Here is a 27,434-nt window from a genome sequence, read left to right on the forward strand (position 1 = left end):
CAGATAGCTCAAGGGAGTCGAATTCGGGGGTGGTAAGTTCGGGGTCGGACGGATGCAAACGCTCATGAAGCAACGAACATGACATACAGCATGAGTGTGATGGCCAACTGTATCAGCTTGTATCCTGCATAACGAATCCGCCACAGATTATGTAGTCACCAAACGTATCATATACCGAAATGAGAGATTCGAATCTCTTGTCATCCGGTAGTAGGTTGGGGCCAGGAGTTCTGTATAGCCATCCGGTCTCAGATAGCGCCCAAGAGAATATAAAATGTGAACCCAAAGGTCAGGCATGTTCTCCTCAAGGATCATGTTCGCAAATTTCGGTCTGAACAAAGACGGTTAACAGGTCCAAACCTCGAACATGAATGAGCAGGTCAGCATGTTAAGAATACAGCCTCAATTTGTACATATAAGTATGCTCATCCTCTTCATCTCTGTATGCGACGATGGCTGTGCCCTTTCAGCACTGTCCCCGGCTGACCGCATAAATGCCTAACATCTCCTTGTTTTGATACACATTAGCTACTGTATTCGCAAAGACGCCTTTTTCTCCCATACATGTGCTCATGCTCATCATTGAACTCGTAGTAAAGCAAACTCGATCGCGATGAGCTGCTTGCGCCATCTCAGCAGTCTTCTTTCTTAATTCGTTGCCGTTCCATCCATCGCTGCCGCTCCTGGAAACGAGCTCAGCGAGACCTATATACATCATCTCCCAGATATTTTCTACCGCAGAGGGCCAGCACCATAGAGCGTTCGCAATCTTGGTCCAAGCTTGCCCACGCGCATGCCGGACACGTTGAAATTCGTATGTGCAGATCCCTTCGTGGACGTCGTGGGCGGTGTAGAAGCAGGAACAGCCCCAGTTGTAGTATCGGATGAATTCCAGCTCGATGCCGGTGTGGCGTTTGCCAACGCTATTAGCAGTTGTGCCGAGGGGGATATTGCTGCGTCTTGCTCTTCTGCTGCTCGCTGGCTTTGTGGTAGCCCGTTTGTGGTGCTCGCGTCGGCCTTGTTCCGTATGCCGTCCGAGGGACCGTCGTAGCCGTAGCTTGACGGCTGTTGTTGCGCTACAGGCGGCGACGGATCTCTCGAGGAGAACAAGCTGGCCAGGTCGCCCGGATCAGTGCTTAGATGCTGCGTCGTGTTTGTAACAGTGTCAACACCGCCATTCGGGATGCCATTGCTTGCATCATTGCCATCTACCCCTGATGTGTCCGGCTCGTCGTCCTCGCCAGGTGCGTCCTCGTCGGATTCGTTCGAGTTGTCAATTCGACCGTCGTTTGTCCCGTCTGCCAGGCCGGTCTGTTGACCCATCACAGGCCTCGCCGAAGTAGCCGCAGAAGCAACCCGAGCCGCCACGGGAGTCGGGACCGCTGGTGGACGGAATACTGGCTGCTGAGGATAAGACCACACGCGTGACGCGACTCCGCCAGCCGAAGCCACTTTCTGCTGATGTGCGCTCTTCAAATCCAGCAGGCGAGCCATCTGACCAGATGCAGCATTTTCTGCTCGCTTCCTAGCGATCAACGCCGCGATCTCTGCTTGGTGTTTATCATACTCAAGGCTCTCGGGAGTCGGCATTCTCGGAGGACCGACCTGTGCTGGCAGATGTCCACCTACTTGTGCCGCAGCAAGCGCCGCTTTCTGGGGCAAGCTGTAGGTGACTCTGGGAGCACTCGGAGGTGGAGTGTTGTGTATGTGTTGCGACGGCGAGGCACCGTTAGCCAAGCCTCCTCGTACTAGCTCATGCTCTAGAGCTCTTCGGCGCGCCTCGATCTCCGGATCGTCACTAGCGATTCGTAACCCTTCCTTCCGTCGAGAACTGGTGTCCGAAGTGTCGGGCGTGACTCGAACACCTAGCCTATCGAGTTGAGGTTGCACCCATACCTGTTGCACAGGAAAGCTGTACTGATGTCTGTCGACGAACTGCGTGTACTTGCGCTTCTTGCCGTTCTCGTCGTCCTGCGCGTTCACAGGTGTCGGGAGGACAGGGCTGACATTGCGATTGTCCGGTGTGTCCAGCAAGATGATCTTCCCATCCGGCTCGATGCGATAGCTCGGCGTTAGAGGACTGCTCGTTGGCTGTGTAGGCGTCTGCGCATGTGGATATTGTACTGTGCCTCCTGATCCTCCAGAGATGATACCACCATTAATGGCATCATAGCGCATGGCCAGATTTTGTTGGTCAGTCGGTACACCAGCATACTTCTTCACCAACGCGCGAGCCTGACCCTGAGTCGAGTAGTTGGCGACACTCTTCACCCACGTCTGCTCCTCCGGGAATTCCTGCTGCATACTCCTCCACTTCAGCTCTTTGGCACCAGCAACTGAGTCCGGTTGTTGGACACCATTGTGCTGCTGTCGTCCATTCTGCCCCACGCCAACCTTCGTCGGTGCATGTGCGCCAGCAAGCGCTTGAGCCTTTGCTACGATCTCCGAGCTTCCCAGCTCACGCGGCGCATCCGTAGAGCGCGCAAGCGTCGCTGACAGCGCAGAGAGTTGCTGTAGCGAAGCAGGTATGCGGAAAGAAGATGATGCTGTGCCCGCTGCAAAGGCCACGCGCTTGCGAGCAGGCTCTGGTTCTGGTGTGCGTTTCCGTCGGGTCATGATGTCGGTGGGCTCGGGCGCGTGAAGCGAGGACTCGTTGTCATCGTTTGGAGAAGAGCGGATACGCTGTGGACGTCGCTGGGTCTTGCTCAAAAGCTCGAGTGCTGCTAGATCTGATTTCGAGTAGTGGTGATGAGTGTAGTGTGCGCGGACTTCTAAGCAGTCATGAGGTGTTGGAAGACCAAACTCGAGCAGAGGCAGGAGGTGCGTGAGACTGCAGGTTGTCGTACAAGAGGACGATCTCCAGGTGCACGAGGCCTAGAACCGGATAAGTTGGAAGCAGCAATCTTACGACCCTCCAGAATTCCCCGCGTCGTCCCGGGTTTTCGGTCGTACACGTGGTCGCGCCTTCTCGCCCTTGAGGTCGACTCGAAGACAGTATTTAACAGTATCTTCACAGGAGAGTCTTGACAGCGACCTTGAATCCGGACTAGTCTAGGTATGTGCACATTGTATTAATTGTCTATAGTAGCGAGGTAAGTAGCTCACTCGTCCGCCTCTTCGCGTGTTTCGTCCCCTCCGTCATCGTCTCTCTTCAACAATGAGGGCGGAACCATCACTTCACCACCATCACCCTGCCCTAAAGCGGCCCCTGCCGATACGGCGCAGCATGGTACTTCTCCCCATAGGTCCCCTTCAACCCCATACAACTCCCATAGTAGCTCACACTACTACTCCAATCACTAAAGGCACCCACAATTCCAATCTCCTGCGCCAACATGTCCAGTATCTCAAAGAACTGCCCATCAGTCTTGACCCCGTCCGCAAACGTGCTGAAGTAATAATCCTCAGACGCCTTGACGTTCGTCAATGGCCCACTCCGCTCCATCGTCCACGCAATGATATCCAGCCCCGCCGCTTTCGCAGCATAACCATAGTCTGAAGGAATGATAGTCTCATTGTTCTCGCCTGTGACGGTGAGGAGGTAGTTGATGGGCGGCGCGATGATGTTGACGCCCTTGGCGGCCAGCTCGGGCAGGCGGGCAACGGCGGCGGGGAAGTCAGCTGGGTCGTCGGCTTCTTCGTCCAGGTAGACGCTTGTGGGCCAAAGGTGTCTGGGTATTCTTCGATCCAGAGGTAGACGTCGTCTGGGAGGAAAGATTGGGGGAAGACGCGATAGGGGGAGATGCCCTTCTCGAGGAAGGTGTCGACCATGTCGCGCGCGAATTGGGCTTGGGTGTAGTTGCCGTTCTCGGATGGGAAGGGCATGGTGACTGCCGCGGGAGGTGTCTTGAGCTCGGGCGTGAAGTTGCGGTAGCCAGGGAATGAGTCCGTGAGATCAATGTACTCGGCGAGGGTCATGACCGTGCCACACGTATTGTAAAGCTCGGTGCGCCAGACGGGGATGCCGCCCTTGGTGAAGTCTTCGGGTGTGGTCGCCTGCGTTGAAAGTAAGTCTGTATGCTCCCCTGTTTGTACGAGGATCACTCACGCTCTTGTTGAAGCCATCCATCTTACTGCAGAGACCCTTGAACTCTGCTAGAGTGATGTCACTTGTGCAGCATGTCGCGCTGGCTGGTGCAGTATCGTTGGCTGGCGAAAAAGGAACACTGCACTTCTCACGCAATTCTGGTCGGTTCATGATGTCGGTCGTGGTATGGAGATCACATTGGTCATGGCGACAGACAAGCTCCAGATCACTCGTGAATGCCACATCGCACTCATTCACACCAGCGCCCATTCTCGCGCCAGCGACGGAGCTCTGGACAGTCTCCTCCGGTATTTGCAGATCTGCGCCACCGCGATGCGCGATGCTGAAGGCTGTGATCTCAAATGGCCCGTTCTCACAGCTTTGAAGCTTGCGCTTCAACGGCGAGTCTGTCATGTTGTTAAGCAGGTAGTATGGACGTGGGCCGTAAGATATGAAGTAGCCAGAGCCCGGCGTTGGCGGCTCGATCGGTGTGTGGCCACCATTCGAGTCGTGCCAGTCATATTTGCCGCTTTGGCGGCCGGCAAGAGGGACTGCGCTGACTGCGTTGTTCAGGACTGCTGCCGCCACGGCGAGCTTTGCAACGGTGAACACCATCTCGCTTGCTGAGCTCAAAGAAGACTCAACTAACGACAGAGAGGGCCAGACAAGCCAACGAGGGGAAAGAGCTCGACGAAATCGATTGTAGCAGACAGGAGCAGCTCACACAGCGACAGACCACAGCAGACGCAGAAGCCTCATTTTCTCGCAAGAGGATTTTCCTACCTTGATATCTTCCATGCAGCTTGCAGAGCTGTATCATGGACTTCCTCGATCCGGCCACCACTAGTGCAGGTCCAAAGATGTCACCTACCACTCTTCGTCCCCCGCTTCGTGCTGCTGAATCCTTGCTACATGCTAGCGACATGCAGTAGCTATCCGTAGAAAGTATGTAGCTATCCCACGTGTGGTCAAAGCTGGGCCGGAAAGATGGTGACAATGACGAGTGTTGGACCTCGGCGTGCGGTGGTGGGGGGACCCAAGAGCTTGCTAAAGGCTTCGACCTTCGCTTCCTGGGCAAGCTCTTTCCGCTATCTCTCCACGCTGACGCCCGCCAAGGCTTCTAGCATTTGCTTGTTTGTGCTGATATCGCTCCGCCCACCAATTCCCGTGCTCGATTTCTCAACGTGAGTTCCAGTTATGCGGGAGAGCAGAGAGCTCTGGACCAACCCTGTCGAGGACGCAGGAACGCCATGAGCGCGAGAGCCGAGAAGAGAGCGAGCTCAATGCCCTCTTCGATTCCGATAAGCGGCAATTCCGGAAGGAGCTGTGAGATGGTTATTCGTCTCATCGCAAGAGTCTGGCTTGCTGAACACTCACATCATCAGAGGACGACCGGAGAAAGGCGCAATGGACGGCAAAGCCTTCGTCCGCGATAGCGAGTGTGCCATGAGTGATACGACGTAGCATCTGGTTCGTGCCAGTCTCGGCTGACCAACGAGTCCTTTGACAAGTCATGTTAGCAAAAGCAGTTCAGGTTTAGGCTCGCATTCTCTGGGGTCGCTGACTGCTGATGAGCAATCGATTCTCACCTCTTTAGCGGCTTTGGTCACAACTCAGTACCATTCACGTCAAGCACATCAACAACAACCAGTCTCCCTCCATCCCAACCACGAACCCATAACAAAACCCACGTGAACCGCTGGTACCTGACGATCCGCTCCCGCTCCCTCAACCACTTCTCGCTTATCGCTTCATCGTTCCCAGTCCCCTGCCCGAGTCCAAACAACTTCTCCCATACCTCATCTGCGACCAACAGATTATGCTCGCCTCTCAAGCCCGCCGTCTCATCACTCAAGAGCCCTAAGACCAGTGGATTGATCCTCAGCTCCACAGCCCGCTGACAGTGCTCACACATCCCGACGACCTCGTTGCCGAAGACGACACCCCCGCATCGCTCGCACGGCATGCAGTACAGCTTCTTGTCCTTCCACAGCCTCAACAACGGCAACTCCAGCAAGACCGCGCTGAGATACATGAGATGCTCCCGGTCGGGCCATATTTCGATCCGCTCGCTGAGAAGCTTCCAGGTGACCTGTCTCCGGACGCCTGCGCGTAGTCTGTGGTAGGTCTCGATGACTGAAGGCGGAATTGCCGCATTGCACGATTTTCGAGGTTCGCTGAGCGACATGACGGACTGTAGTGACCGAATCAAGTAAGTAAAGGAGAAGCCAAGGTAAACCGTCCACTTCCGCTTGACACCGCACAGGTTTGAGTGTTTGAAGGAAAATAATTGAGGATGAGCAAAGACTATTTGGTAAGTCTTGAATGCAGGGGGAGCGCCGAAAGGAAGTAGCGACCCCAACATCACATTTTGCTTATCATCCACCACGCAGGACGGAGCTGCCAGGCTTCTCGCTCTCCAAGATCGATGATGGACGATGTTAGATGGAAAGAAGCTGAATTTTTCGAATTGAAAAGCCATTGTAATTCTGCTAGCAACAACATAGTAGTAACAATCTGTCGATCTAGCAAAAAGTGTTCACAAAGGCCACACCAGAATACCGTTCCCAATTCTCCATGCAACCCTTTCGAACCCTCGATCTATTGTGACATATGTGCATGTCTTCGCTCTCTTGGATGCCTAGTGGTTGCATGATGCAAGCGAGTGAAAGCTCAAGTTGGATGTGTTTTTTGTGTTGTGTTGTTCTTCTGTGGTGATGGAACAGTTCTGTACCCCAAGCAGGTTCTCAAAATGTCGATTTCTCTTGTGTCTTTTCGTGTGTTTCAGTGGTAAGGAGATTAGTAAGGAAATGTGTTCTGTGCAATCTGGTGGATGCCTCCAGGACCCGGATCAATGCTGTTGCGGACTGCATGATGAATTCAGTGGAAGGTGGTATCTCATCGGCCGTCACTGTCGTATCGAAGACCAGGAATATCACTGAACAAGCTTCTTGCTCTTCGCCTCGGGAAAGAGCTTGTGCTCGAGTGTCATATCGGACTCGGGCTGAAGGCCGACACAAGCACGGAAGATGTTGGTGAGAGCATTGCGCTGTTTGGCCAGCGCGTTGACGACAGGTGTGCCGGGAGGCGTCATGGGGGCCTGCGACGTGTCAGTAGTGGAATCAAAGGAAAGAGAGCGTCGACATACCTTCAGCATGTAGCTGAGAACGCTCAAGACAGAGTGGAAATTCTTGTATTCCGGCTCGGTGTTGTTCTTCCACTGAATGCGAGTGAACATCTCGGCAAGGATGACGAGATCAATGATGAGTGGCGAGGCCAGCAACGAATCCTCGCAAACGTTGAACAGACTGATCGTCTGGTGGCCGCCCATGAAGATCTCGGCGTAGTACTCGTCAAGAGCACGCTTGTTGTCACCAACAGCAGGCATGTACTTGATGACGACAGTATGGTCCGGATGCTCACCTTTCTTATAGAGCACAGAATTCGCGGCGACCATGTCATCAACAACATTGGACTTGCTGATCTCCTTCGATCGGAACTGCTTTTGAGAGCTCAAATTCTTGCCGTCATTATTGCCCAAGTGGTTGTAGCTAGCAATGGAGGTGAGCTTGATGCCTGCATTGATCAAGAACTCGACGAGAGCAGACTTCATCTTGGTCTGGCCAGACTTGAAGTCATCCCCTCCAATGAAAGCGTTGTGCTGCTCGGCAAGCTGTACAGCGCCGGGTACGAATGTGTTCTGAGGAGAGCCGTTGATAAACGGGGTCTTCTCGAGGATACAGGCGACAGCAAAGACTGTGGATGGTGATACCTCCTCGTGACCTTGCTCGATTGCCTTAAGTAGATTGTCGGCAGTATCGTTGACGCCGGGGATGATCTCAGCGAATCTCTCCGTGTTGGCGGACCAGAGGACGATGACTTTATCCAAGTTGTTGTTGCGTTTGAAATCACTAGCAGCGGGTCAGTCATAGGGAAGATGGACAGGACGGGCGAAAGGACGCACCGAATGTCAGTTCTGAGCTGCTCAACGTGGGCCATGCAGGCTTTCGAACCTTCAAGAATGTGATCGGCGCGGTCCTCCTGATTAGCGGCAATGAAGTCGGGATAGTAGATGCTTTTCAGAGGCGTCATCAAAGCCATCTCTTTGCGGAGTTGTCGCTTAAGATCCGGTTCGAGCACGGAAGCACGATCCATGGCATCTGCCAGGTTCATGCTCGAGATGTCCCAACCACCGATGACCAGATCGTTCGGGTGTACCATGGGTAGTACATCATGGAAAGGAATGTTGACCTCCTCATTCGAGATGGCGTCGGTGCCGAGTTTCATCGTTGAGCTCATGACCAGTGACCCATAGTAGTTCGAGGGTCTCGGGCCCTCCTTGGTCTCGAAAGTCAGATTGCGTCGGTTTGCCAGAATGCCGCCAGTGACTGTAGTCCCATTGTTTCCGCCGAGACCGACAAGCATCAGACCCGTCTTGCCGACCTTTCGATCGACCTTGAAGTCATACGTTGTCTCCTTGGGAGCGGCAACGTAGTAGTCGCCAGATTTGGTCACAGTGGTGGTCCGGTAGACATATTTGCTCCTAATTTGGTCGGCAGAGTACTGAACATCGGGAGAGTTGACGATGAATGTCTCCTTCTGGTTGTGAATGAACTCTGGGGGCGTCAGTGTGCCGTTCGTGATACTAAACCCGTTCATGGTGCCTGCTCCGACATCGGCGTGAGGGGCCATTTCTGCCAAAAACAATTAAGCTGATGTGGTGAGTAGTAGTAGCTGGGCGTTTGAGAGTGGTGAAATGCTTTATCGAGTTTTGGCAGAGCCCGAGTCCCCTCCAGGAGCGGCCGAGCGACGAGCACCCTTGAACGGGTTATGTAACCTGAGGAAGGGCATATCAGTATGAGTTGGCAACAATTGTTGGGCAGCGTGGCGACGACGGCATTGTGAACAGGACCGACAGCATTACTCCACCGGCAATGTGCATGATTGTGATTGATGCCAACAAGCGGTCTTCAGGGGATGGCATGGGCCGGACTCACGACGGGAGCAGATTAGAAAACGTCTTTGCTGATTTGCGCGGACCACTCGAGAGTGATCCTATTGTTGAGAATTGTGTAGGGGTGGCCGAAGCCTAGCAGTTTGGCGATCTCAGTGACAAGACGTCGATAGAGACCGATGTGATGTGTTTGACGATGGATGCTGGTCAGAGAAGAAAGTCTAGAAGACGAGTAGGGATGGGACAGTTGTGGGATTGAAATATCTACTGTCCAACCTTGACTAAAGTGGTGAGATTCTCACATCCGCGCCTTCCACCTGCTCTGACTACACTTTCCACAACTTCCGGTCCCAAGGCTGCCATACGAATGCATTAGCCGCCATCGAGCCGCAGCACGGAGCTAGAGATCGTCTACTGCTATCAACAAAGAGACTGGACTGAACCGACTGATTGATGCCTGACTGAATCATGTGCGTTGTGCGGTCAAATTATTATCTATCCCGTACCCATTCTGCCCCTCCATCAGCAAATGAGCGGTGGGTGTGGCTCTCAAATCTGAACCACAATTTCGTTCTATTCTTCCGGTACGCTTTCTGGTTGGAGCGAGGACTCCGGTCCATTTCAGCACTGAACTTATCCACCATCACTATCCATGGGCCTCGCTGCGGTGACATGTTTGCTGCACGAAATCTTCTCGTGGATACCGGGGGCGCCTTAGCTTGCAGGCCTCGGCTCTCGTGAGTTCCATTGATTGGGTGTCCGGCACTGATATCTTACGGTGCTCAATGTCGTGGTCTTCGCTATTGGGTTGCTGTCGCCGTGTCCAAGCGAATTACTACCATCTCATGCTTGTAAATCCACCTACGTGGGACTGTGTACCGCGTGACCACGGTCGACCCTGATGAACGACCGCGTTGTGTGCACTATCCCAGATCTCAGCCAAGCCGGCCAAGCATCCGCTGACGAGCAGCAAGCGGTAGCAATGTAGTCTGAGACACGTGGAAGTATGATCTAGACTGATGCTCTTGAATCCAAAGGTAGCGGAGGAGACATATACTTGCGCAGAAATGCGGTGTAGCACAGACTAGCCACAAGCGAGAGACTTGACCCTGTATGATCAGCTTGGACCGATGGGCAATGCAGTATGCAATGCGGTATGCAGGAGACCTCGTGCAGTGTCGAATTAGATTAATCCATTATGCTATAGTCTGATACGACTGCCAAGCGTGGTAGTCAGCATGCAGGGATCGAATCGACCTACCGCTTCCACAGATATGGTACTTCGACGACGTTCCTCTTCCGACCCTTCGACCACCTCAACGATCCCTCTCATGAAACCTAATCTGGCCTAAGCGCTGTACGGCTCTGCCACTCAAATAACACAAGCAGGCTCATTAGCGACTGCGGCATAGCCTGCCATGCAGCAAGCCCATTGTTGTGTGACATGTTCTGCTCACACGACCAGTTCTAATTTCATAAATTCGTCATAACAGTGTCCAAGATAAAATTCCAGTGTCGCAATTCGGTCTAAAGTGCGGTCTCGCTTCGCCAGATGCTCGCTAAAAATACCTCTCAAAATCGATATCAGTAGAAAAGAATACCCATTCGCTATCGTGCCTGCAAGATTGGTCGATTGAGTCGTCGCTCTGGGAAGTTGCTGCCATTGATCGCGTCCGTACCAGAGCGAATGTATTCACGGACAAGTGGACTTGGTCGCGCTGGTCCCCTGCTGTGCACCCGCGGATGCTTTGCCAGACGGAATGCATCTCTTTCGCAGTACACTTTTCCAGACAGCTCAAAGTAGTCATCCGTCAACTGGACGCGGCATGTCGTGCATTTGAGACACGCTGGATGGTGTTTCTCCTTTCCGCGGCCTGCCACGTTGGCTGTCTCCATATACAAGCCTTCGATTCCTTTGCCGCAGGTTGCGCACAAAGAGTCCTCCAACTTATGGTAATGATGAGCGCAGTATGGCTGATCTGCATGGACGTAGAACTCCGCTGTGGCGAAGGCCTCCTTGCAGGTATGGCACACAAAGCATTCCTTGTGATATTTGCCGCTGAGCCGGCCGTCTGCGCTGGACACCGATTTCTGCATGCCAAGGATTGGCTGCGAGCAACCTCGACACGTACCCTTGGAAGCATTTCGACTACTGACACTGGACAAAGAATCCTGTCGAGGTGAATGCGTTGGCAGTGGCATTTCCATCGAAGACTGGGTGCTCTTGCTCTCGCCAACAGCAGGCCTTGAGCTTGTGCGAGCGGGTAAGGTGGACTTGTGAAAGAGAGGTGGCGGAGCACCAGCCAGTGAGTCTTTGCGGGGACGAAACCCTTGCATCGGCACCATGTCAACATCATTTGAATCCGAGAAAACGGATGAAGAGCTGGACACTCTGCGGTCTTGAGGTGGAGGTGACACGACTGACGTATCAATTGAGGCGGTCACAACAGCTGCAGGATCGTTCTTGGCCAGGTATGCAGTTAGATGACCATCCGTATCGAATGGAACCGTGGGCGACTCTGCCATGGACTCGTCCGCTCGAGGCTGAGGTGGAGGTGGTGCGATATGTGAGTTGTCTTCGAGAGCAAGTTGCGTCGTGGGCTCTAGTCGTTTGCGTGTGGTCTCATCTGGCGGAGGCGGGCTCGATCGAGAGCTGAACGTCCTGTCCGTGAATCCGATCGAACCATATGAAGAGGCAGAGTCCACTGAAATTCGCCGCATGTTCTCAACAGCATCTACCTTATTAGACTGTCTGTGTGATTGCGTCTGTTCAGTGGCAGTCGTTGGGCCAGTGGTTGGAACCTGGTCCAGACCAAAGTCGAAAGCTATGCCTAGGCCTCGGTCATCGTCTCTGGGGAGCGTCTCGCTGTCTTTCCGGTTTTCCTCTTTCGACGGTGCTGATGGCGCTGACCCTTCAAGAGCAGCAAACGAGGCATCCCTGTCCTGCACGACCTGATTCGGCTCGAATGCTGGAGCAGGATCCAGCTCCGGTGAGCTGCTCTTTGATATGGTGATTATTGGTGACGGTGTCTGCATAGTATACCCAGTTGCCGATGGAGACATGTCCGGCCATTCCGATTCAGCGGGTCTTGCAGGCCTCAACGGTGGAGTTCCACTTGCCGTCAAGGAAAGAGGCGGCACAGGTGGCGCAGCGTGGAGTCTGGTTCGTCGCTCAAGGCAGCTCGAACAATAGAACGACGTCCTGTTGACGGTCTCCGACCAAACAATTTCTCTGTCAGGGTGCGCTTGAGCGATCGTGCGGACGAAGGAGCAGGCGACGTGAGTGGCTGCGAGGACTGAGGCAGGCCCAAGCCGCTTTCGATCGGAGGTGGGCGCCTTGTTCTGTATGTCGGTTCTCTTTCCGCTGGCGGCTTGCCAGCCGTCGATGACTCTGCACCGTCAAGCTCGGCGGGGCTGTCCTGGGTCCCAATAATGTTGTCGAAGGTTCGCATCCTTGTTAACGGTGGCTGCATTTCTCGATTTATGGGCGGAGTCGGGGATGTCTCCGAACGAAGTAGCCGAGGAGGCATGTTGGGCACTGATGGTGGCGGTACAGCGATATTTCTCAGCTGCGAACTGAATTCCGGCGCGTGACCCTCGGGTGCTGTAGTCGGGCGAGGTCCTTCACCGAACGTTGACTTTGAGCGACCTCTCGACTTTGTGGCCGTTGTCGTCGTAGAGCTTGTACTCGACACTGTTCTGCTATGACTTAACGGTGACTGAGGTTGGCTGGAGGAGGACCTGGCTGACCCTGCAGCTCTTGTTTTTGACCGGTCTTTGCTAGATGACTTTGACTTAGAGGCGCCCATGCCGGGGAACGGCGGGAAGGCGCAGTCTTGACTGAGGAGTTCGGGAGAGGGAGGTCGTCGGATGGCCGGTGCTCGAGTCTTCGATCTTGATCTATGACTTGAAGATGTGCTTACGGGAGAGGCGAGTAAAGAGCCTTGGCCGCTGCTGGCTGGTGTGAGTTCGCTGCTCTGCCCTGCAAGACGTTAGTGACTGTGGTAGCACGCGGACAGGAGCTGTTGCACGTACAAGTAAGAGATGAGTCGATCTTGGGCAACACCGGTCGTTGTCGCCCAAGATGCAATGAAGGCCCACGGGGCTGTACATTTCGAAATGAAGCAGCCGGACTAGGCGGTGTCCGGATTTGCGGTATGCCAGCTGGATACGGGAGTGTGTTGGGTGGCCTCGAAGGTGCGGCACATGTGTGCTCTGATATTAGCCCAATATCAACTGCTTTGTCGCATTTCGAGCACTGGACGGTCGCAATGTTGCTCGGCTTATACGGCTGATACTGCATGTTCGTGCACACCAGGACAAGTGTGGTGCTGACCCATGTGATTCCTCTCCAAGTCTGCTCGCAATATACAATTCCTCATGTGGCAGAACAAAAGTTCAGTCGCTCGTTCTGAGGTCGTGTTGTCGAAAGGTGGTTAGGCAGTAGGCTCAGGGTTGAGACGAAGGCCTAGCCAGTGCTGGAGCATGTTGTATCTCGCTTGATAGCAACGAATATCAGCAAGGACGACAACGAGAGCCTGGCAGAAACGACGGTAGCATAGAGCAAGAGGAGCGATTTGCAAACAAGGGATTTGTTTGGCCAGAAATGAGGCAGGGATGATCGAGATTGGGCTTTGGTGGCTTGAAGGTGGATCTTCCAAGCGCACGATCAGCATCGCCAGTCCGGGCGTGCCTGGAGCTAAACCCTCCAGGTGAAGATATCGAACGTTGGACGAAGGATGTGGACACATGGCATTCGTGTTAGTCTTTTTGTCAGGATCCTCACAGGATATGCAGAACATTCCCGAAGAACTGAAGAAATCTGTGCATCCTGCAATGAATGAGCATGGCGAGCGTGACCACACTAAATGTGCCAGACTTCAAAAGTTCGATCAGGATGTGCTCTTGGAGCACACACCGTCATTTCTAGCATGCCGTGAGGGACTAGCGATGCCCACAATCAGCCACAGCCGCAGCCGCCAGGATGACAAGCCCCGGTCGTTGTCATGAACGGACGAGGTTCTTCAACCGTTCTTGCAGCGATCACCGCTGGTTTGCTAGTGCGAGCTTCCATACTTCAGCTGATGAGAGACCTCAATGGCCTCACCTTGTTGGGCGCTGCGCTTGATGTAGCAGCAGTTGCACACGTAGCTCGAATAGGCGGCGCGTCGAGCAACATTTGGCAGGCAATCAGCGGTTGTCGCTCGAGCATAATAATGATTCGCAGGCTCGCAGCTCGGCTCAAGGCTTGGACAGGCCTTGCAACCGCTCCGGATTCGTTGATGGCCACGCAAGCGACGGAGGCCGGAATGAAAGGGTTGCGATAACATTCAATAGGGGAGGAAAGGAGATGCAACGAGATTGCATTATCCACAACCCTGGCAAGTACGAATTAGGCAGGTGAACCGGACAGGTATCTCGTCCTTGCTGAGCTCGCGCGCGCGACTTCCCCTATGCTTCGAACGTACAGGGTAATTCACGAAGACGCAAAGACACATTAACATCCATACGAAGATCCGAGCGGCTGGCTTGTGCATCAAAGGACAACGGCTTTATGACAGCCTCAAGATCTTATTGTCAGGATCGACTAGAAGCAGATCAACGGGTGAATGCTGATCATCCAAGCACCACGAGATTCGAGCACGATCTTATCTTGCCGATCTTCGCGGTCGCTAAGCAAGCTGTGGTGATCAATTTGCTTCGATATTCGCAGATCGCTGTTGAATTACCTGACCTCATATCTGGTGGATGAAACCTCCCTTCAGTTGTCGCTCTAAGTCAACGACTTCCTCCATCTCGATGCCCCCAACAACATCTAGGTTCTCCCTCCACCCTTCTTCGACGTACGGGTAAGGCCCCATGGGCGTTATTGCCTTTGGGTTGATCGAGTAGTGGCTCTTCTGTTCGCCAAAAGTATCAGCAGAGACACAAACTCAGGCAAGAGGACACTTACCGTATAGTTTTCCTTGATATGCTTGAATCTGTGGTTTCCTTGAAACCTGGGACATGGAAGTACAATTTTTTCAACCAGTTGTTGATCTGCGGGTAGTTATGGCGGACCGTGCCCAGTTGCAGCTTGAAGTGTTGCACTACATGACAGAGTCAGAGATGGCAGCACATCCGAGTTTGAGAAAGGACTTACCATAGACAGCGTCAAATCGGACAATTGTTACATATGCTCGCACATCCAGCTCCGTCAAGGTCTTCCCCAGCAAGTACGGTCCGCCATTCTGCGCAATCATCTTCTCGACACGATTAAGTGCGGCGAACACAGGCGGAACCATTTTCTCATAATCCTCTTGTGTCTCGGCGAAGCCGGCCTGGTATACACCTCTGTTCAAATTGCTCTGCATCCACTCAGATACTTCGTCGATGACATCTCGCAGACGTTCGGGATACAAGTCCATTGATTGTCGCTTCGTGTCAACAACGCCCTGGAAGGCCCCCTGCAGCCACCTCATGATCTCAGCGCTCTCATTATTGACGATTGTCCCAGTCTTCTTATCCCAGATGACGGGTACGCTGTAACGACCTTTATACTCTGGATCTGCTTTGAAGTATACCTCATGCAGATACTTGCTGCCAAACAAATGGTCGACCGTGGCATTTGGATATTCTGCATCATCTGCTGGGAACTTCCATCCTGGCCACCCGTTCTCGTCACCTTTCGGATACGCCCGGACGACTGATATTGGAATGGCATCTTGAAGGTTGAATAAGTGCCGAATGATGTTGGCCCGGTGCGCAAAGGGACAGAAAAGGCCTATATACATATGATAGCGGCCGACTTCTGGCTGGAAAGGCCCATCGGGTGTGATCTGACCATGCCAGGACTGGGCACTACCGGCGAGGTGCTGCTGGACTGTGCTTGGGTCTGGGCGAGGGTAGTTGGGGGCCATCATGTGGCTCGTCGTGGTTAACAGCCTGGAGAAAACCTTCGAACGCGCCAGGATTGCGCCGGTGTAGTCGGCGACAATCTCTATGTTCAGGTGGACCAGAAGAAGGCCGCACAGCAACACAATCAGTGGCAAGATCCGTACGGTCCCTCTGACTTGTTGGCCTTCGACCATCCAGCTGATTCGCGTTGGTTATCGTTGTGCGCAGATCAATCCTCTTCCCTCGACTAGGTCCTGGGTGTATGGGTAGACCCGAATATAAATCTGAAGGACGATCTGACGCATCCGCCTCAGAGATCCCTGCGAAATCCCACCGAACTCAAGACGGCGACGGTGTGAAGATAGACTCATGTGTATACATGACGACAATTTAGTGTTTTGCTACGTCTACGATCACATCTTACGATGGCGGGTGCTGCGTGTACTATGGGCATTGCAGATGTGTTTGTTAGTAAATCAAAGTAAAGTCGCGGAAGTCCTCCGACGACGTCATTCCAGAGAACTTCTGGATGCCATTCCGATCACTCCTTTCGGAAATTCTGAGAGGCACAGCATTGACTTCGCGTAGCTATCTCCTACGAGCGAATCGCTGAATCATACCACTCTGACAGAGCCCACGAAATGCCACAACGGATAGCAACCCTCCTCGCTCGCCAGACCCGGCGCGCCCTCAAGCGGCCCAGTACCAGCAGCAGCACCTCCCTTCAACCATCGATCCCTACCTGTGCCCTCCTAGCACACTACCACCAATCCAAACCCCTCCGCCAAAACTCCGTCATTTCATCGACTCCATCCGAGCTCGCCCTTACACCCAGAACTCGCCCGACCTACTCCCTGCTCACCCTGACCCTCAACCTTCGCAAAGGCACCACGACTTTGCGCACATTTTCTTCAACCACAAGAAACACCAACAGCATCCGTACCTTCTCGACTACTTCTCAGCGCTTCGCCGCGCCGCCTACCGCAGATGCCCTCGTAGAAACCCTCACAGATCTCTACGGCACTGCCCGCGACGAGTTCGAGATCGCAGCCGAAGAAACAGAGAAGAAAACCGTGTATGCGGCGGACGACCGGGCTGCGGCGCGGGAAGCATTCGAGGAGTTGCAAAGCACCTATGAGGGGTCACTGAAAGAGGCTACGCCGGAGACGGCACAGGAGGTACAGAGGCGGGTGGGTCAGAGGGTGAGGGAGTTGGAACATGCGTTGAAGGGATTGGAGGAAGCCGCGCTGCATGATGACTGAGCTGTTAGAGTAGTCAGGAGCGTCGTAGACGGATTGAATGCATGGTATGGATGTACAAGAGAGTGCTGAGCCTTGTGCCGGATGGTCACCAACGGTGCTGAAGGTGCTTACACTTCAACGGCAGGTTGATTGAGAGCGCATAGGATTCTAGCAGCAGGATCGAAAGCACGCTGGTGGCATCCGATATGTGTGTACAATTTCGCTCTCTGCATATCTGAGAGTTTGACATGCGCCACGACCTCGCACACGACACCGACAACACCGAACATGCACAGAGCCATTTCATAGAGCAAGAATGAATGTTTGAATTCTTTGATTGCTCGTTAGTGTTCGAGCCAGTAGACAGAACTGTGCAGATCTGTTTAAGCTACGCTTATCGACCGCATCCTCTCGACTGTTGGACTCCTGAACGTGAAATGTCCATCATGACTCCATAGATCTGCTGATTGTGTCTCGCTACACACATCTAGTAACGCTTGCCTTCCCGCAGAACATCTCCATACTCCTCAAGAGGACTTCGGACCAGCTTGTTGTCCTTCCACAGATTGGGTGTGAGGAAGCCATATGAGTTACCGACGGCAACGAATGTGGCCTTGAGGGTGTTCTCGAGGGTCTTGGTTGAGCCAGCCGAAGATGAGTAGGCATCTTGCACACCAGCAAGCTGCAAGAGACGCTTGACGGCAGGCGAGGCGACGATACCGGTACCCCGCGGGGCGGGAATGAGACGGACTGTGACGGAACCGCACTTGCCGGACTCCTTGGTTGGCAGAGAGTGAGGCTCACCGAGTTGGTACCCCAGTAACCACGTCGGATGGGAAGGACGGAGAGCTTGGCGATGATGATCGCGGCGCGGATGGCGGTTGCGACTTCTTTGGAAGTTTTGATGCCGAGACCGACGTGACCTTCGCTGTCGCCGATGACGACGATGGCCTTGAATCGGGTACGCTGACCGGCTCGGGTCTGCTTCTGGACAGGCTTGATCTACATTGTGTTAGCACTCTTCTTGTATCGCCAGGAACGTCGCGTGTACCTTCATAACCTCGTCCTTGAGCTTTGGCAGAAACCAATCAACGATCTGGTATTCCTTGATGGGAAGAGAGTGCAGGTAGATCTGCTCCATTGACTGGATCTTGCCGGCCTTGACGAGACGACCGAGCTTTGTGACAGGCTGCCATTCCTTCTCCTCTGACTTGTTGCCGCCTCGTCGGCCACGGCCTCGTCCTCTTCGGTCGCCTCGACCACGATCACCACGGCCACGGTCACCGAAACCTCCACGGCGGGGAGCAGCGTCAGCCATACTGTGCGATTGTTATGACTATTCGGTTTCGGAAGGATGGTAGGAGGATTCGCGTTCGCTGTCGTAGTTCAATGTTGTCGCAGTCGGTACAATTTTAGAAGTGCAGGTGCGGGCAATTCGAAGTCTTGGCGAAGCCGCTGCCAAGGCCTAGCTGCACTAGGGCAAGTTGGGTAAGCCGCATCTCACCGACTGGAACGGAAACTCTCCCGCTCTACCCCGTCCTCCCATTTTGCTGAATTGCCTGTGACGTCGCCGACGAGATTTCGAAATCCACCCTGATAACGAAGGAGTTGTGCTGCCTCCTGTGACGGCTACAGACTCCGCCTACCATGTACCGGTGACAAAGCGTACTCTGTTTGCATCCCTGTCCCTATTGAGCCATTATGGTTCTCCGATGGTGCGTAACTGCCCCTGAGCGAGGATTATAGACATTAATGAAAGACACAGGTATCAGGCCAAGCTCAAGGCGCAGCCCTTGCTGACGCAGGCTGTCATGAGTGCAGTAAGTCTGAGCGACGGAATCGGGACCTAGAGGACTCAGGCTGATGAACGGAAGGTCTTGTTCGGAGCAGGCGACACATTGGCACAGCAAGCGGTAGAGAAGAAGGGCTTCAAGAATCAGGACTTGACCCGAACGGCTCGCATGGCAGGCTATGGTGGTCGTGAGTACTGATATCAGCGTCTGGTTTTCCTTCTCTTGACAACGATAGTCGTTTTCGGGCCGGCAGCAACCAAATGGTACGGCATTCTGCAACGGAGGATCAATTTCGAGAACAAGACACAGACTATAGTCGCTCGTGTTCTGGCCGACCAATGCATATTTGCGAGCACCAACATGTTTGTCTTCCTGTCGACCATGGCCGTCTTGGAAGGCAAGAGCCCGCAAGAGAAGCTCCAGAAGAGCTACATCCCTGGCTTGAAAGCCAATTGGACGATATGGCCAGCCGTACAGGCCGCCAACTTCAGCATTGTGCCTTTGGAGCATCGGGTTCTGGTTGTGAACATTGTCAGCTTGGGCTGGAATTGTTACTTGAGCTATCTGAACTCGCAGTGAAATATAGGTCATTTATGTGACCCAGCGTTGTCAACGTGAACTGTACACGACCTTCTTATGGCTACATCTTCTGCGACACATGTTCTCAAAGACTCCGAAATGGTGACAATGGCGTTTGCAGGATTGAGGACAAGAACGGCAGCAGTGTCTCATGCATAAAGTAGGGAAGAAAAGCACGCTAAACTGTTTTGGAACCACAACTTTTGCTGGTGAAGTTTCGCGGTCCTCGAGTCTTCTTCGAATGAAGCCGTTCATTGTCTTTATCTCTACCACGATCGCCTACTTCCTACTGCACGATTGCCCTCGAAATATCTATTGACAGGAGCGCCTCGGATCGCTCTTACCTTACTATAGCCAGTCAGCCTGTAAAGACGACTGCGCCTTCTCAAAGAGTCGATTGAAACTCCATTTGTCGCATTCGACCACGCCTCTCTTCTCCTCCATTACATTTTCCGCATCCGCCTCTCTACACACAATCACTCAGTACCTTCACACGAAATTCGTATTCTAGCATCATAGACCATCATGGCCGAAGTCGCTGTTGCCGTCGCCACACCCGCTGGTCCCACCGTCAATGACGAGAACACCGTGCCATCCACCGGCGATGAGATCAAGACAGTCTTCCACGATGTCAATAACTTCAACGTCAAGCATCCTCTACTCAACAGCTGGTCACTCTGGGTATGTTGTTAAGACTTTGTCTCCAACATTTGCTGATTAGCTCCAGTTCACAAAGCCTCCCTCGTCCAAAGGCGACAACTGGAACGATCTGCTGAAGGAAGTGGTCCAATTCGACTCAGTCGAAGAATTTTGGGGTGTCTACGTAGGTACTATAACGACTGTTCAATAGCATCACTAACATATCCAAGAACAACATCACAGCCGTCTCCGATCTTGCAGTCAAATCCGACTACCATCTCTTCAAGAAAGGTGTACGACCAGAATGGGAAGACCCGCAGAATAAGCATGGTGGCAAGTGGTCATACTCCTTCAAAGACAAGAAGTTGGTCAATATCGATGAGCTCTGGCTACATGCTCAGCTCGCAGCAATCGGCGAGACTTTGGAGGATGAGGGTGACAACGAGATCATGGGAGTCGTCGTGAACGTTCGCAAGGGCTTCTTCCGCATTGGCCTTTGGACGCGCACAACTGGCAAGGCTGCTGCCAAAGAGACACTCGTCAAGATTGGCACCAAGTTCAAGGAAGTGCTCCAGCTTCCAGCTAGCGAGCAGCTCGAATTCTCTGGCCACACAGATGCCGCACATGCTGGCAGCACCCGTGCGAAGTCTAAGTACACCATTTGAGCGGGCTGATCCAGCAAGGACATGTCATTGGACGTCGAGGCATTTTTAGCGACATCGGAACCTACGGTGGGATGGCGATATGGCGTTATGATTCTAGACAGAGGATGGAATGAGCATATGGATACCCCGGCAGCGTGACGCTGCTACGATGCCTATGGAGTCTCTGATCAGATCAGAAGGCTAGTGATCATGGACAAAAAGTATGTGTACAGAATTAACGGCTAAGCCATCGACGATATCCTTTGCTCTGATTGAGGCAACCTACGCGGCTGGTGAATCAAGCACGAACTAGTGATCATGATCTGTCACAAGGTCACTAAAAATGTGGTCGGCCAGGAAGGGAACTATTATGGCATTACTCACTCGGGCAGCATGCAACATCCCATTTGCGACAATGTCCACGATTGCCATACCCTCCAGCGAAAGGCTAAGACCGTGATCGCAGCATCGGAGGTGTCGTTGCCGTCAAACCGGTCTGAGCGAAGCAATTGAATGGGCAGGCCGCCATTAGACTACCAGAAGGAGTGATCCTTCTGAAGCGCTAGACCCAACCAGCTGCCATGTCGTGCAGTGCAAATTGACGGCACACCCCGAGCCAACACCGGTCAAGCCAATGCACCTATCTTATAAAATACAACATCGTGCCTCGCAGTTCTCCTCTTCTCCGGCCTCGCTGTGCATGCAGACGAGTTCTTCTTTACTTCGTTCTTTTCTAATTTATGTCATTCGATCTCGTGAATCAGCTGAGGATCTCGATGCTGATCACGAGTGCCAAGGCTGTGAGAGCCGCGGCTGCCCACGCATGCGCGACTGCAGAGTACTGCGCACCTACCGCATCTCTGCTCACAAGATGTGGCAGTCAGCTCGTCTGTCCTGTCACAGTCCTCCACGTCGACAAAAATGACACCCTCGACATGAGACGAGCACTTTGATCGTGACGAATCGACCATCAGATAAAGCGTTGCAGCGAGTGGACAACGAGGTCAAACATGCACGAGGCGCCCCATTCCCCATGTCACAGATTCGACCGAACGAATCATCGCCCGCCGTCCTAACCGGTCAGCAAGGCACAGAATGCTAGCGCAATCGCAATTCACCACTATGGGCTTGTCGTGCAGAATGCACTGGGCAAGATCAGGCGAAGCGTGGCGAGAATCACCGTTTCCCGTGCCCAGGAACAGTATGCCTTCCACTTCCATCCCTTCATCAATTCGCTACGTCGACCTTATGGGTCCAGCACTGCATCTACGAGGAGCTTTCGCGATCATGCTGCTACTAGGAGATGTTCGAGATGCTCTGCACCGAAGTATGTTCCATTTTCCCCCGAACCGCAGATTGCGCACTCTCGTCTGCCCACCAGTCCATGATCTCTTATTTCCACCCGGCCGCGACTGCCTCAGGCTTTCGCATATACCCTCGACTCACCGCAGTCTGACGACTGACCGTCTTTTCTGTTGCCACTGCCTTCTGAATTTATTGTCAACTTGTCCAGTGACTCCACTGAAGCCCATCTGATACCCGTTGTTGCCTTGTGGCTGTGACTAACCCTGCTTGCAAGGCGGGTGCTGCTGAATGGCTCGCAAACCAGCGGATCCTTCACGAAAAGCTTTCCACCAACCGCCGCGCCCCGCGCCTTACACCACCTTAGCATATCGAGGTACTTCTGTCTTTCCAACAGCTAATGAGGCTCCGTTGAGGCTCTGGAGTGATTCGAAGGAGCCGCATCAGGAGGCTCTGAGGTCCCAGACCATCTCCCCTGGAACTTCATATTCCAACTCCAACGGTCCGCCGACGCCGGAGAGCACCACGCAGATCAGTCCGCATGCCAGTCCTTACCTCACAACTCTATCAACTTCGCTCGAGAACCAGCATTATCGACTTCCGTACTCGGAAGATACACCGTGCACTGACGACGCTGCCGCATTCGGATATATTGAGCAGAACCGCACGCCAGAACTCTTCGACGACTCGCCAGCAACGTTCTCGCCGTGGTCGGACCCGTCGCAACCACTGTCCATATGTGAGTTCCATCCTTGTGTGACTGCAAAACACGCGCATGGAGTCATCGTGGCAATGTGGGCACCTACGAATATGCTGACGACGGAGCACCTGCTTGGTCACGGTGCCCAAGTCCGGCCTCCAGGGATTTGCCCAGCGGTCACGATCGGGGACGCTGTCGAGCTTGAATTAGGCGCCATTGCTGCTACTAGTCGAGCTCCCAACCCATGAGCACAGATTCGCTGACACGATCAATAGTGACGCCAACTGAAAGTACCTCGTCCTCGTTGGCAGGCATTCAGACTAGCCCCGAAACAGACAGTTTTGTACACCCAGTTGAATTCACCAACGGCCCCACACCTACCCGCCTCCAACGACTCCCACAATCGTACGGACCATGGGCACCTTACTCACTACGTCAAGATGACCTCATGAACCTGGATACGGACAGTAGTCCATCGTCGCATAATTCGGCCCTCTCGCCTGCTTCGAGCTCCGGCCGAGCCAGGCGAGTAGGGCCATTGACTCAGGAAGGACGCCGCAACGCGAACAAAGTTCGCGACGTCGGAGCTTGCCTACGATGCTCGTGTATGAAAGAGAAGTGCGACGATGGCAATCCTTGCGGGAGATGCGGCAACAAGATAGGTAGAAAGTGGAAGCTGGGCTGTCTCAGGGACAGACTCGATCAAAGAGTCGACTACTTCTTCCCGACACCGATCGCAAATCGATATGATCTAGCGCAAACGAACAGGTACATTGATAACGCGGGATTCACCTATCTCCAGCATCGACCCGATTTCACAATCAGTCTGAGCATGGGCGTCGGCGGACCGCCCCTGCAGATCCCAGTACGGGAAGTCAGCCCGCTAGAGCAGAAGCGAATACTACAATCTTTTCAGATCAATAACGACAGCGGGAGTATCGATACCAAGCCTACTTGGGATCCGCCCATCGTACCGTTCTCGCTCAACAAGGACAGCTTCGTCAACAATCTGTTCAACCAACTGGGCAACTCAATAAAAAGCGTCTTCGATAGAAAATATGAGGGAGGCTACTATTGGCCCTGGAGATGCTTCGAGGATATGAGCTGCCATTGGGTAGGTGAGGTGGCGGAGAAGATCCATGAGTTTCATCATAACGCTACTGCTATCACCTACTTCGACCCTATCCGCAAAGCGCATACAGCACTCTACTTCAACTACCTCTTGGACCACCCATTTCTGGTGAAAGAGCCCGAGCATATTAGCCATCTTCTTGCTCACCTCGAGAATGGACCTGGACCAGCAGACACAACGCAGTATATCTCACCAGAGACTGTACAAAGGTTCGTCAAGGCATCTATCTTCCCGTTCCTGAAGAAGACTACGAGCGAGCTACTTGCAAAGCTCCACGAGACACTGCTCACCATGGCACGAGCGAAGCCCAAAGATGAGACTGTCGGGGGCTCACTCGCACAACGCGACCTGGCCTTCTCGCTTGCTTTCATGCTCCTCATTATCATTGGCCAGACTCAGTCACGCTTGCTGATGCTAAGCGAGCTATCAAAGACGGAGCCGGGCATCAATTTGTCCCTTCCCGATGCTCAACTGCACATCGACGAAGTCGAAGAGAAACTTGGAAAGTACATCATTCATTTCCACGAGTTCGCGACCAAGAAGCGGCAGCGTCCTCGACAGTCGAATGTGTTGCCACCACCCGTTGAGACTCGCAAAGCTGAGGAAGCGTACTCAGCCAATTTCCAGCTCATGAAGCACGTGGAGGGGTTCACGCGTCGATACTGTACGTCTTCTCTTCCGCGCGCCGCTCCACTCTCAATGTTTTTCAGCGCCGTCGAACACTGTGCTAATCCTTCCTGTGCCTCTGTAGATGCCGATCGGCCCACCCACTTCGAACGCGGTCCACTCGATATCAAACGCTTCGACAAGGGCAACGTGCACCGCCTATGCTGGAAGTTCGTCGAGACTGTCTTTGGCAGTGGCGAATGAATGTCTTTAAGAGACGGACGGGAAACAATTGGGCATGGAGAACACTTCGCCATCCCATAGCAGAGAGCGATCATGCTCCGTGTCAAGAGCAACGGCTCTCTTGCATTACGATGTCACGACACAGCACGCCACAGAGTACGGCGCGCCGTATGACGAGTTCAACGACTTTTTTTTATCAGCTAATGACAATCATCAAAGCGAAACCGTTCAATTTATTCCGGTGGACGGCGGCCGCGGATGTTATCCCATGAGGGCATCGCATTCGACTCGCAGCTCGGCGTAACAGCCTCGACATTTGCGCCTCCTCCACAGATTCTCGGGCTATGGGCCCATCATAATGCTATGTCATTATTCATTTCGACTTGTCGAGGCGATGTTGTGCCGTGCCCTTGACTCGCGCAGTTGCGACTCCCTTGTATTCTCGCTGAAACTCCTCGTCGCGTATGCCTGCTATGCCATGTCAGCTGCCTTCGGGGTGTTGCTGTTCGTGCTGCTCACTCCGCGGCGGAGGCGTACCCGGAGGGTCTCCACCGCTACGACTGCAGTGATGCACTAGTGGTAGCCCTATGCTGCAATCTGTGTGTGAACGATGCTACATATCCAATCCAAGCCCGGGGAACGTCGGGCAGATGCCATGCTGAATACTGCTTCCATAACTGTGCAGTACATAGTAACTGTACTACTTGGCGCGGGACCTACCGAATCCAACATGACAGTGTCTTCAACACTGAATAAGCCGTGCCTGAGTCGACAGGCTGGCAGGCTAAGCTCGTTGTAAGGCGCCAGCTACGGAGTCGACCTACTTCTGGCTGCACGCTGGCTGACCGCTTTCTGTAGCAGTTCGGGCTTAGTAGGCGATCCCCGAACCCCATCTGTTATTGTACGACAGGTTAGCATAGACAACAATAGCCATGTATGATCAGAAGCCGTCATGGGCGGCTTGCAGGACAACATGGAACGGTTTCCGGTGCTGGAAAGGTCGAAAAGGGAAGATATTCGGCACGCATACAAGAGCCTTTACAGGACGGGACGCGAGATTAGGTTGATCAATGCGTTTGACTAGGGAGGTAGTGTACCTTGCATCGAGCTCATGGGTGACAGTGCCGGGTGCGGTGTGATGTGCTGTAAGCGAGCATGCGAGGTAAGCGAGGCACGCTAGAGGGACATGCTGGAGTTTGATGTACAACGAAGTATTGATGTGGTAGCTACATGCAAACGAATGATACTTGAGAAGACCGTCCGCTCCATACCGATGCATGCCTTCTAACTCCGTAGATTAATCGAAAGTGACAGTGATGTAGTAACGGTGCATCCTCCCAGCTGAAAAAGGAAATATGAACGCCTCTTGCGAGGCTGCGGAGTTCTTTGGGGGCCAGGTCGGCGTCGAGTACGTCGAGGCTGAGAATGAGTGGATGATGGTGATGTGGTGTTACAAGTGTTTAGGTCATGAATGTATGCTGATGGTCTATGGTTGCTGATGCTGGAGATGTATGGTTGCTGATAGTAGAGATGTATGGTCGCTGATGCTGGAACGAATGGTTGTGACTGAGCGGCCTCCTGTACTGATGATTGCGCCATGATGTGCAGATGTTTCCTTGTATCGACCGCGATGGACTTGTAATTGCTTGACTACTCCATGCGTGGTAGGTTGTCTTTCGTTGGGCTGGTGGGTTTTCTGAGGATTGCCAGGACCGAAACTTCATGGAGCTCTGATGAGGACGCCGTCCACACCCTGCCTTAGAACCATAGTTCATGCCTTGCCTGCGCTGTTGTGCTTGTATGGCCCTTCCATGCGGCATCAGGCACCATATGGAATAGGATCTTATGGTCGCTTGGGCCATGGCTTCGAGGGGGGTGGACCTGCATGAGTCTGTTTGCCATAGGACACGAGATTCTGGCGGTTTGTGCCAGGCCGCTTCGGCCAGGGTTCATCCTTGGGAGGCTTGCCATAGGCGTCGACATCGTTTCCGTACATAGTGACAGCATGGTGTGTTGATGTCTGGGGTTGAAGGCACTTGATGCCTTGATTCTATGGGTGATGGTGTATTGGCTGAAGCTCTGATTCGTAAGACTTGTACACTAGGTGACCGTGTATTGCTGGTTGAGAGAGAAGTAGATTCCTGGCTTCATGAGCAAAAACATTGCCTGTTTATACCTGCTAAATGACTCAACGGCCTCAGGCATTGATGGTTGATTGACTGTTTCGAGACTGTCTACCTGTACCCACCGTGGAGCAGCAATGATAATAAGGAGCGAGCAGAAGGACCAGAACTTGTAAAAGAACATTGAATTGTGTTTGGAAGACAAGAAGAAGGAAGACAATTCGAGCAGAAGACCGTCTCCGCCACGGGTCAGAAAGCACCCAGTGGACAAGCCGTTGAGAATTATGCAAGGCAGCAATAGGCTCGAGGATATCAGATGGACCCTCGAATGACGAATGAGAGTGCGGAGCCTGGCTGTTTGCCTACCTGATGATCATCTCGTGGGAACGATTGGGTTTGGGCCCCTTGTCCAGAGCTGCTGTAACAAAACTTCGAGAAGATACAGCCTCAAACTTCCGAGACCATGTCATGAGTGATGACTCCTTATGTGGATGTGCAGAACTGAGTTGTCCATAAGTTTCTCGAGTTGTAGACTGAAGTAACAGAAAGCGGACCACTTGTGGGCTTGGAACAGG

General features: G+C 53.3%; 11 protein-coding genes across 11 annotated transcripts; 4 read left to right on the plus strand and 7 right to left on the minus strand.

Moving 5' to 3' along the window:
• Positions 1-732: 732 nt before the first annotated feature.
• Positions 733-2,616, minus strand: AB675_3308 (uncharacterized protein; the record flags this gene model as incomplete). Its single annotated transcript, XM_018143347.1, has 1 exon — positions 733-2,616. One exon carries the CDS (start codon positions 2,614-2,616, stop codon positions 733-735), a length of 1,884 nt encoding a protein of 627 aa, XP_017999503.1.
• Positions 2,617-3,196: 580 nt separating this feature from the next.
• AB675_3309 (uncharacterized protein) lies at positions 3,197-4,642 on the minus strand (the record flags this gene model as incomplete). The annotated part of the gene is made up of 3 exons (XM_018143348.1): positions 3,197-3,586; positions 3,700-3,996; positions 4,049-4,642. 3 exons carry the CDS (start codon positions 4,640-4,642, stop codon positions 3,197-3,199), a joined length of 1,281 nt encoding a protein of 426 aa, XP_017999626.1.
• A 991-nt stretch (positions 4,643-5,633) lies between these two features.
• Positions 5,634-6,215, minus strand: AB675_3310 (uncharacterized protein; the record flags this gene model as incomplete). The annotated part of the gene is made up of 1 exon (XM_018143350.1): positions 5,634-6,215. The coding sequence occupies one exon, from the start codon at positions 6,213-6,215 to the stop codon at positions 5,634-5,636; it is 582 nt and encodes a 193-aa protein (XP_017999722.1).
• A 747-nt stretch (positions 6,216-6,962) lies between these two features.
• AB675_3311 (Inositol-3-phosphate synthase) lies at positions 6,963-8,719 on the minus strand (the record flags this gene model as incomplete). The annotated part of the gene is made up of 3 exons (XM_018143351.1): positions 6,963-7,127; positions 7,176-7,938; positions 7,992-8,719. 3 exons carry the CDS (start codon positions 8,717-8,719, stop codon positions 6,963-6,965), a joined length of 1,656 nt encoding a protein of 551 aa, XP_017999765.1.
• A 1,870-nt stretch (positions 8,720-10,589) lies between these two features.
• Positions 10,590-12,044, minus strand: AB675_3312 (Paxillin-like protein 1; the record flags this gene model as incomplete). Its single annotated transcript, XM_018143352.1, has 1 exon — positions 10,590-12,044. One exon carries the CDS (start codon positions 12,042-12,044, stop codon positions 10,590-10,592), a length of 1,455 nt encoding a protein of 484 aa, XP_017999800.1.
• Positions 12,045-14,716: 2,672 nt separating this feature from the next.
• On the minus strand, positions 14,717-15,880 carry AB675_3313 (Glutathione S-transferase omega-like 2; the record flags this gene model as incomplete). The annotated part of the gene is made up of 3 exons (XM_018143353.1): positions 14,717-14,876; positions 14,935-15,070; positions 15,124-15,880. 3 exons carry the CDS (start codon positions 15,878-15,880, stop codon positions 14,717-14,719), a joined length of 1,053 nt encoding a protein of 350 aa, XP_017999515.1.
• Positions 15,881-16,498: 618 nt separating this feature from the next.
• Positions 16,499-17,119, plus strand: AB675_3314 (uncharacterized protein; the record flags this gene model as incomplete). Its single annotated transcript, XM_018143354.1, has 1 exon — positions 16,499-17,119. One exon carries the CDS (start codon positions 16,499-16,501, stop codon positions 17,117-17,119), a length of 621 nt encoding a protein of 206 aa, XP_017999551.1.
• Positions 17,120-17,585: 466 nt separating this feature from the next.
• On the minus strand, positions 17,586-18,416 carry AB675_3315 (40S ribosomal protein S2; the record flags this gene model as incomplete). Its single annotated transcript, XM_018143355.1, has 3 exons — positions 17,586-17,876; positions 17,903-18,100; positions 18,150-18,416. 3 exons carry the CDS (start codon positions 18,414-18,416, stop codon positions 17,586-17,588), a joined length of 756 nt encoding a protein of 251 aa, XP_017999595.1.
• Positions 18,417-18,799: 383 nt separating this feature from the next.
• AB675_3316 (Protein sym1) lies at positions 18,800-19,470 on the plus strand (the record flags this gene model as incomplete). Its single annotated transcript, XM_018143356.1, has 4 exons — positions 18,800-18,813; positions 18,864-18,918; positions 18,973-19,078; positions 19,127-19,470. The coding sequence occupies 4 exons, from the start codon at positions 18,800-18,802 to the stop codon at positions 19,468-19,470; spliced, it is 519 nt and encodes a 172-aa protein (XP_017999636.1).
• A 525-nt stretch (positions 19,471-19,995) lies between these two features.
• AB675_3317 (Eukaryotic translation initiation factor 4E-1) lies at positions 19,996-20,774 on the plus strand (the record flags this gene model as incomplete). The annotated part of the gene is made up of 3 exons (XM_018143357.1): positions 19,996-20,151; positions 20,198-20,293; positions 20,340-20,774. 3 exons carry the CDS (start codon positions 19,996-19,998, stop codon positions 20,772-20,774), a joined length of 687 nt encoding a protein of 228 aa, XP_017999681.1.
• Positions 20,775-22,346: 1,572 nt separating this feature from the next.
• AB675_3318 (uncharacterized protein) lies at positions 22,347-24,757 on the plus strand (the record flags this gene model as incomplete). Its single annotated transcript, XM_018143358.1, has 2 exons — positions 22,347-22,794; positions 23,031-24,757. The coding sequence occupies 2 exons, from the start codon at positions 22,347-22,349 to the stop codon at positions 24,755-24,757; spliced, it is 2,175 nt and encodes a 724-aa protein (XP_017999764.1).
• Between the last annotated feature and the right edge of the window lie 2,677 nt (positions 24,758-27,434).

The sequence above is a fragment of the Cyphellophora attinorum genome (genome assembly GCF_001299255.1).
Source record: "Cyphellophora attinorum strain CBS 131958 chromosome Unknown Contig14, whole genome shotgun sequence".
NCBI classification, from domain to species: domain Eukaryota; kingdom Fungi; phylum Ascomycota; class Eurotiomycetes; order Chaetothyriales; family Cyphellophoraceae; genus Cyphellophora; species Cyphellophora attinorum.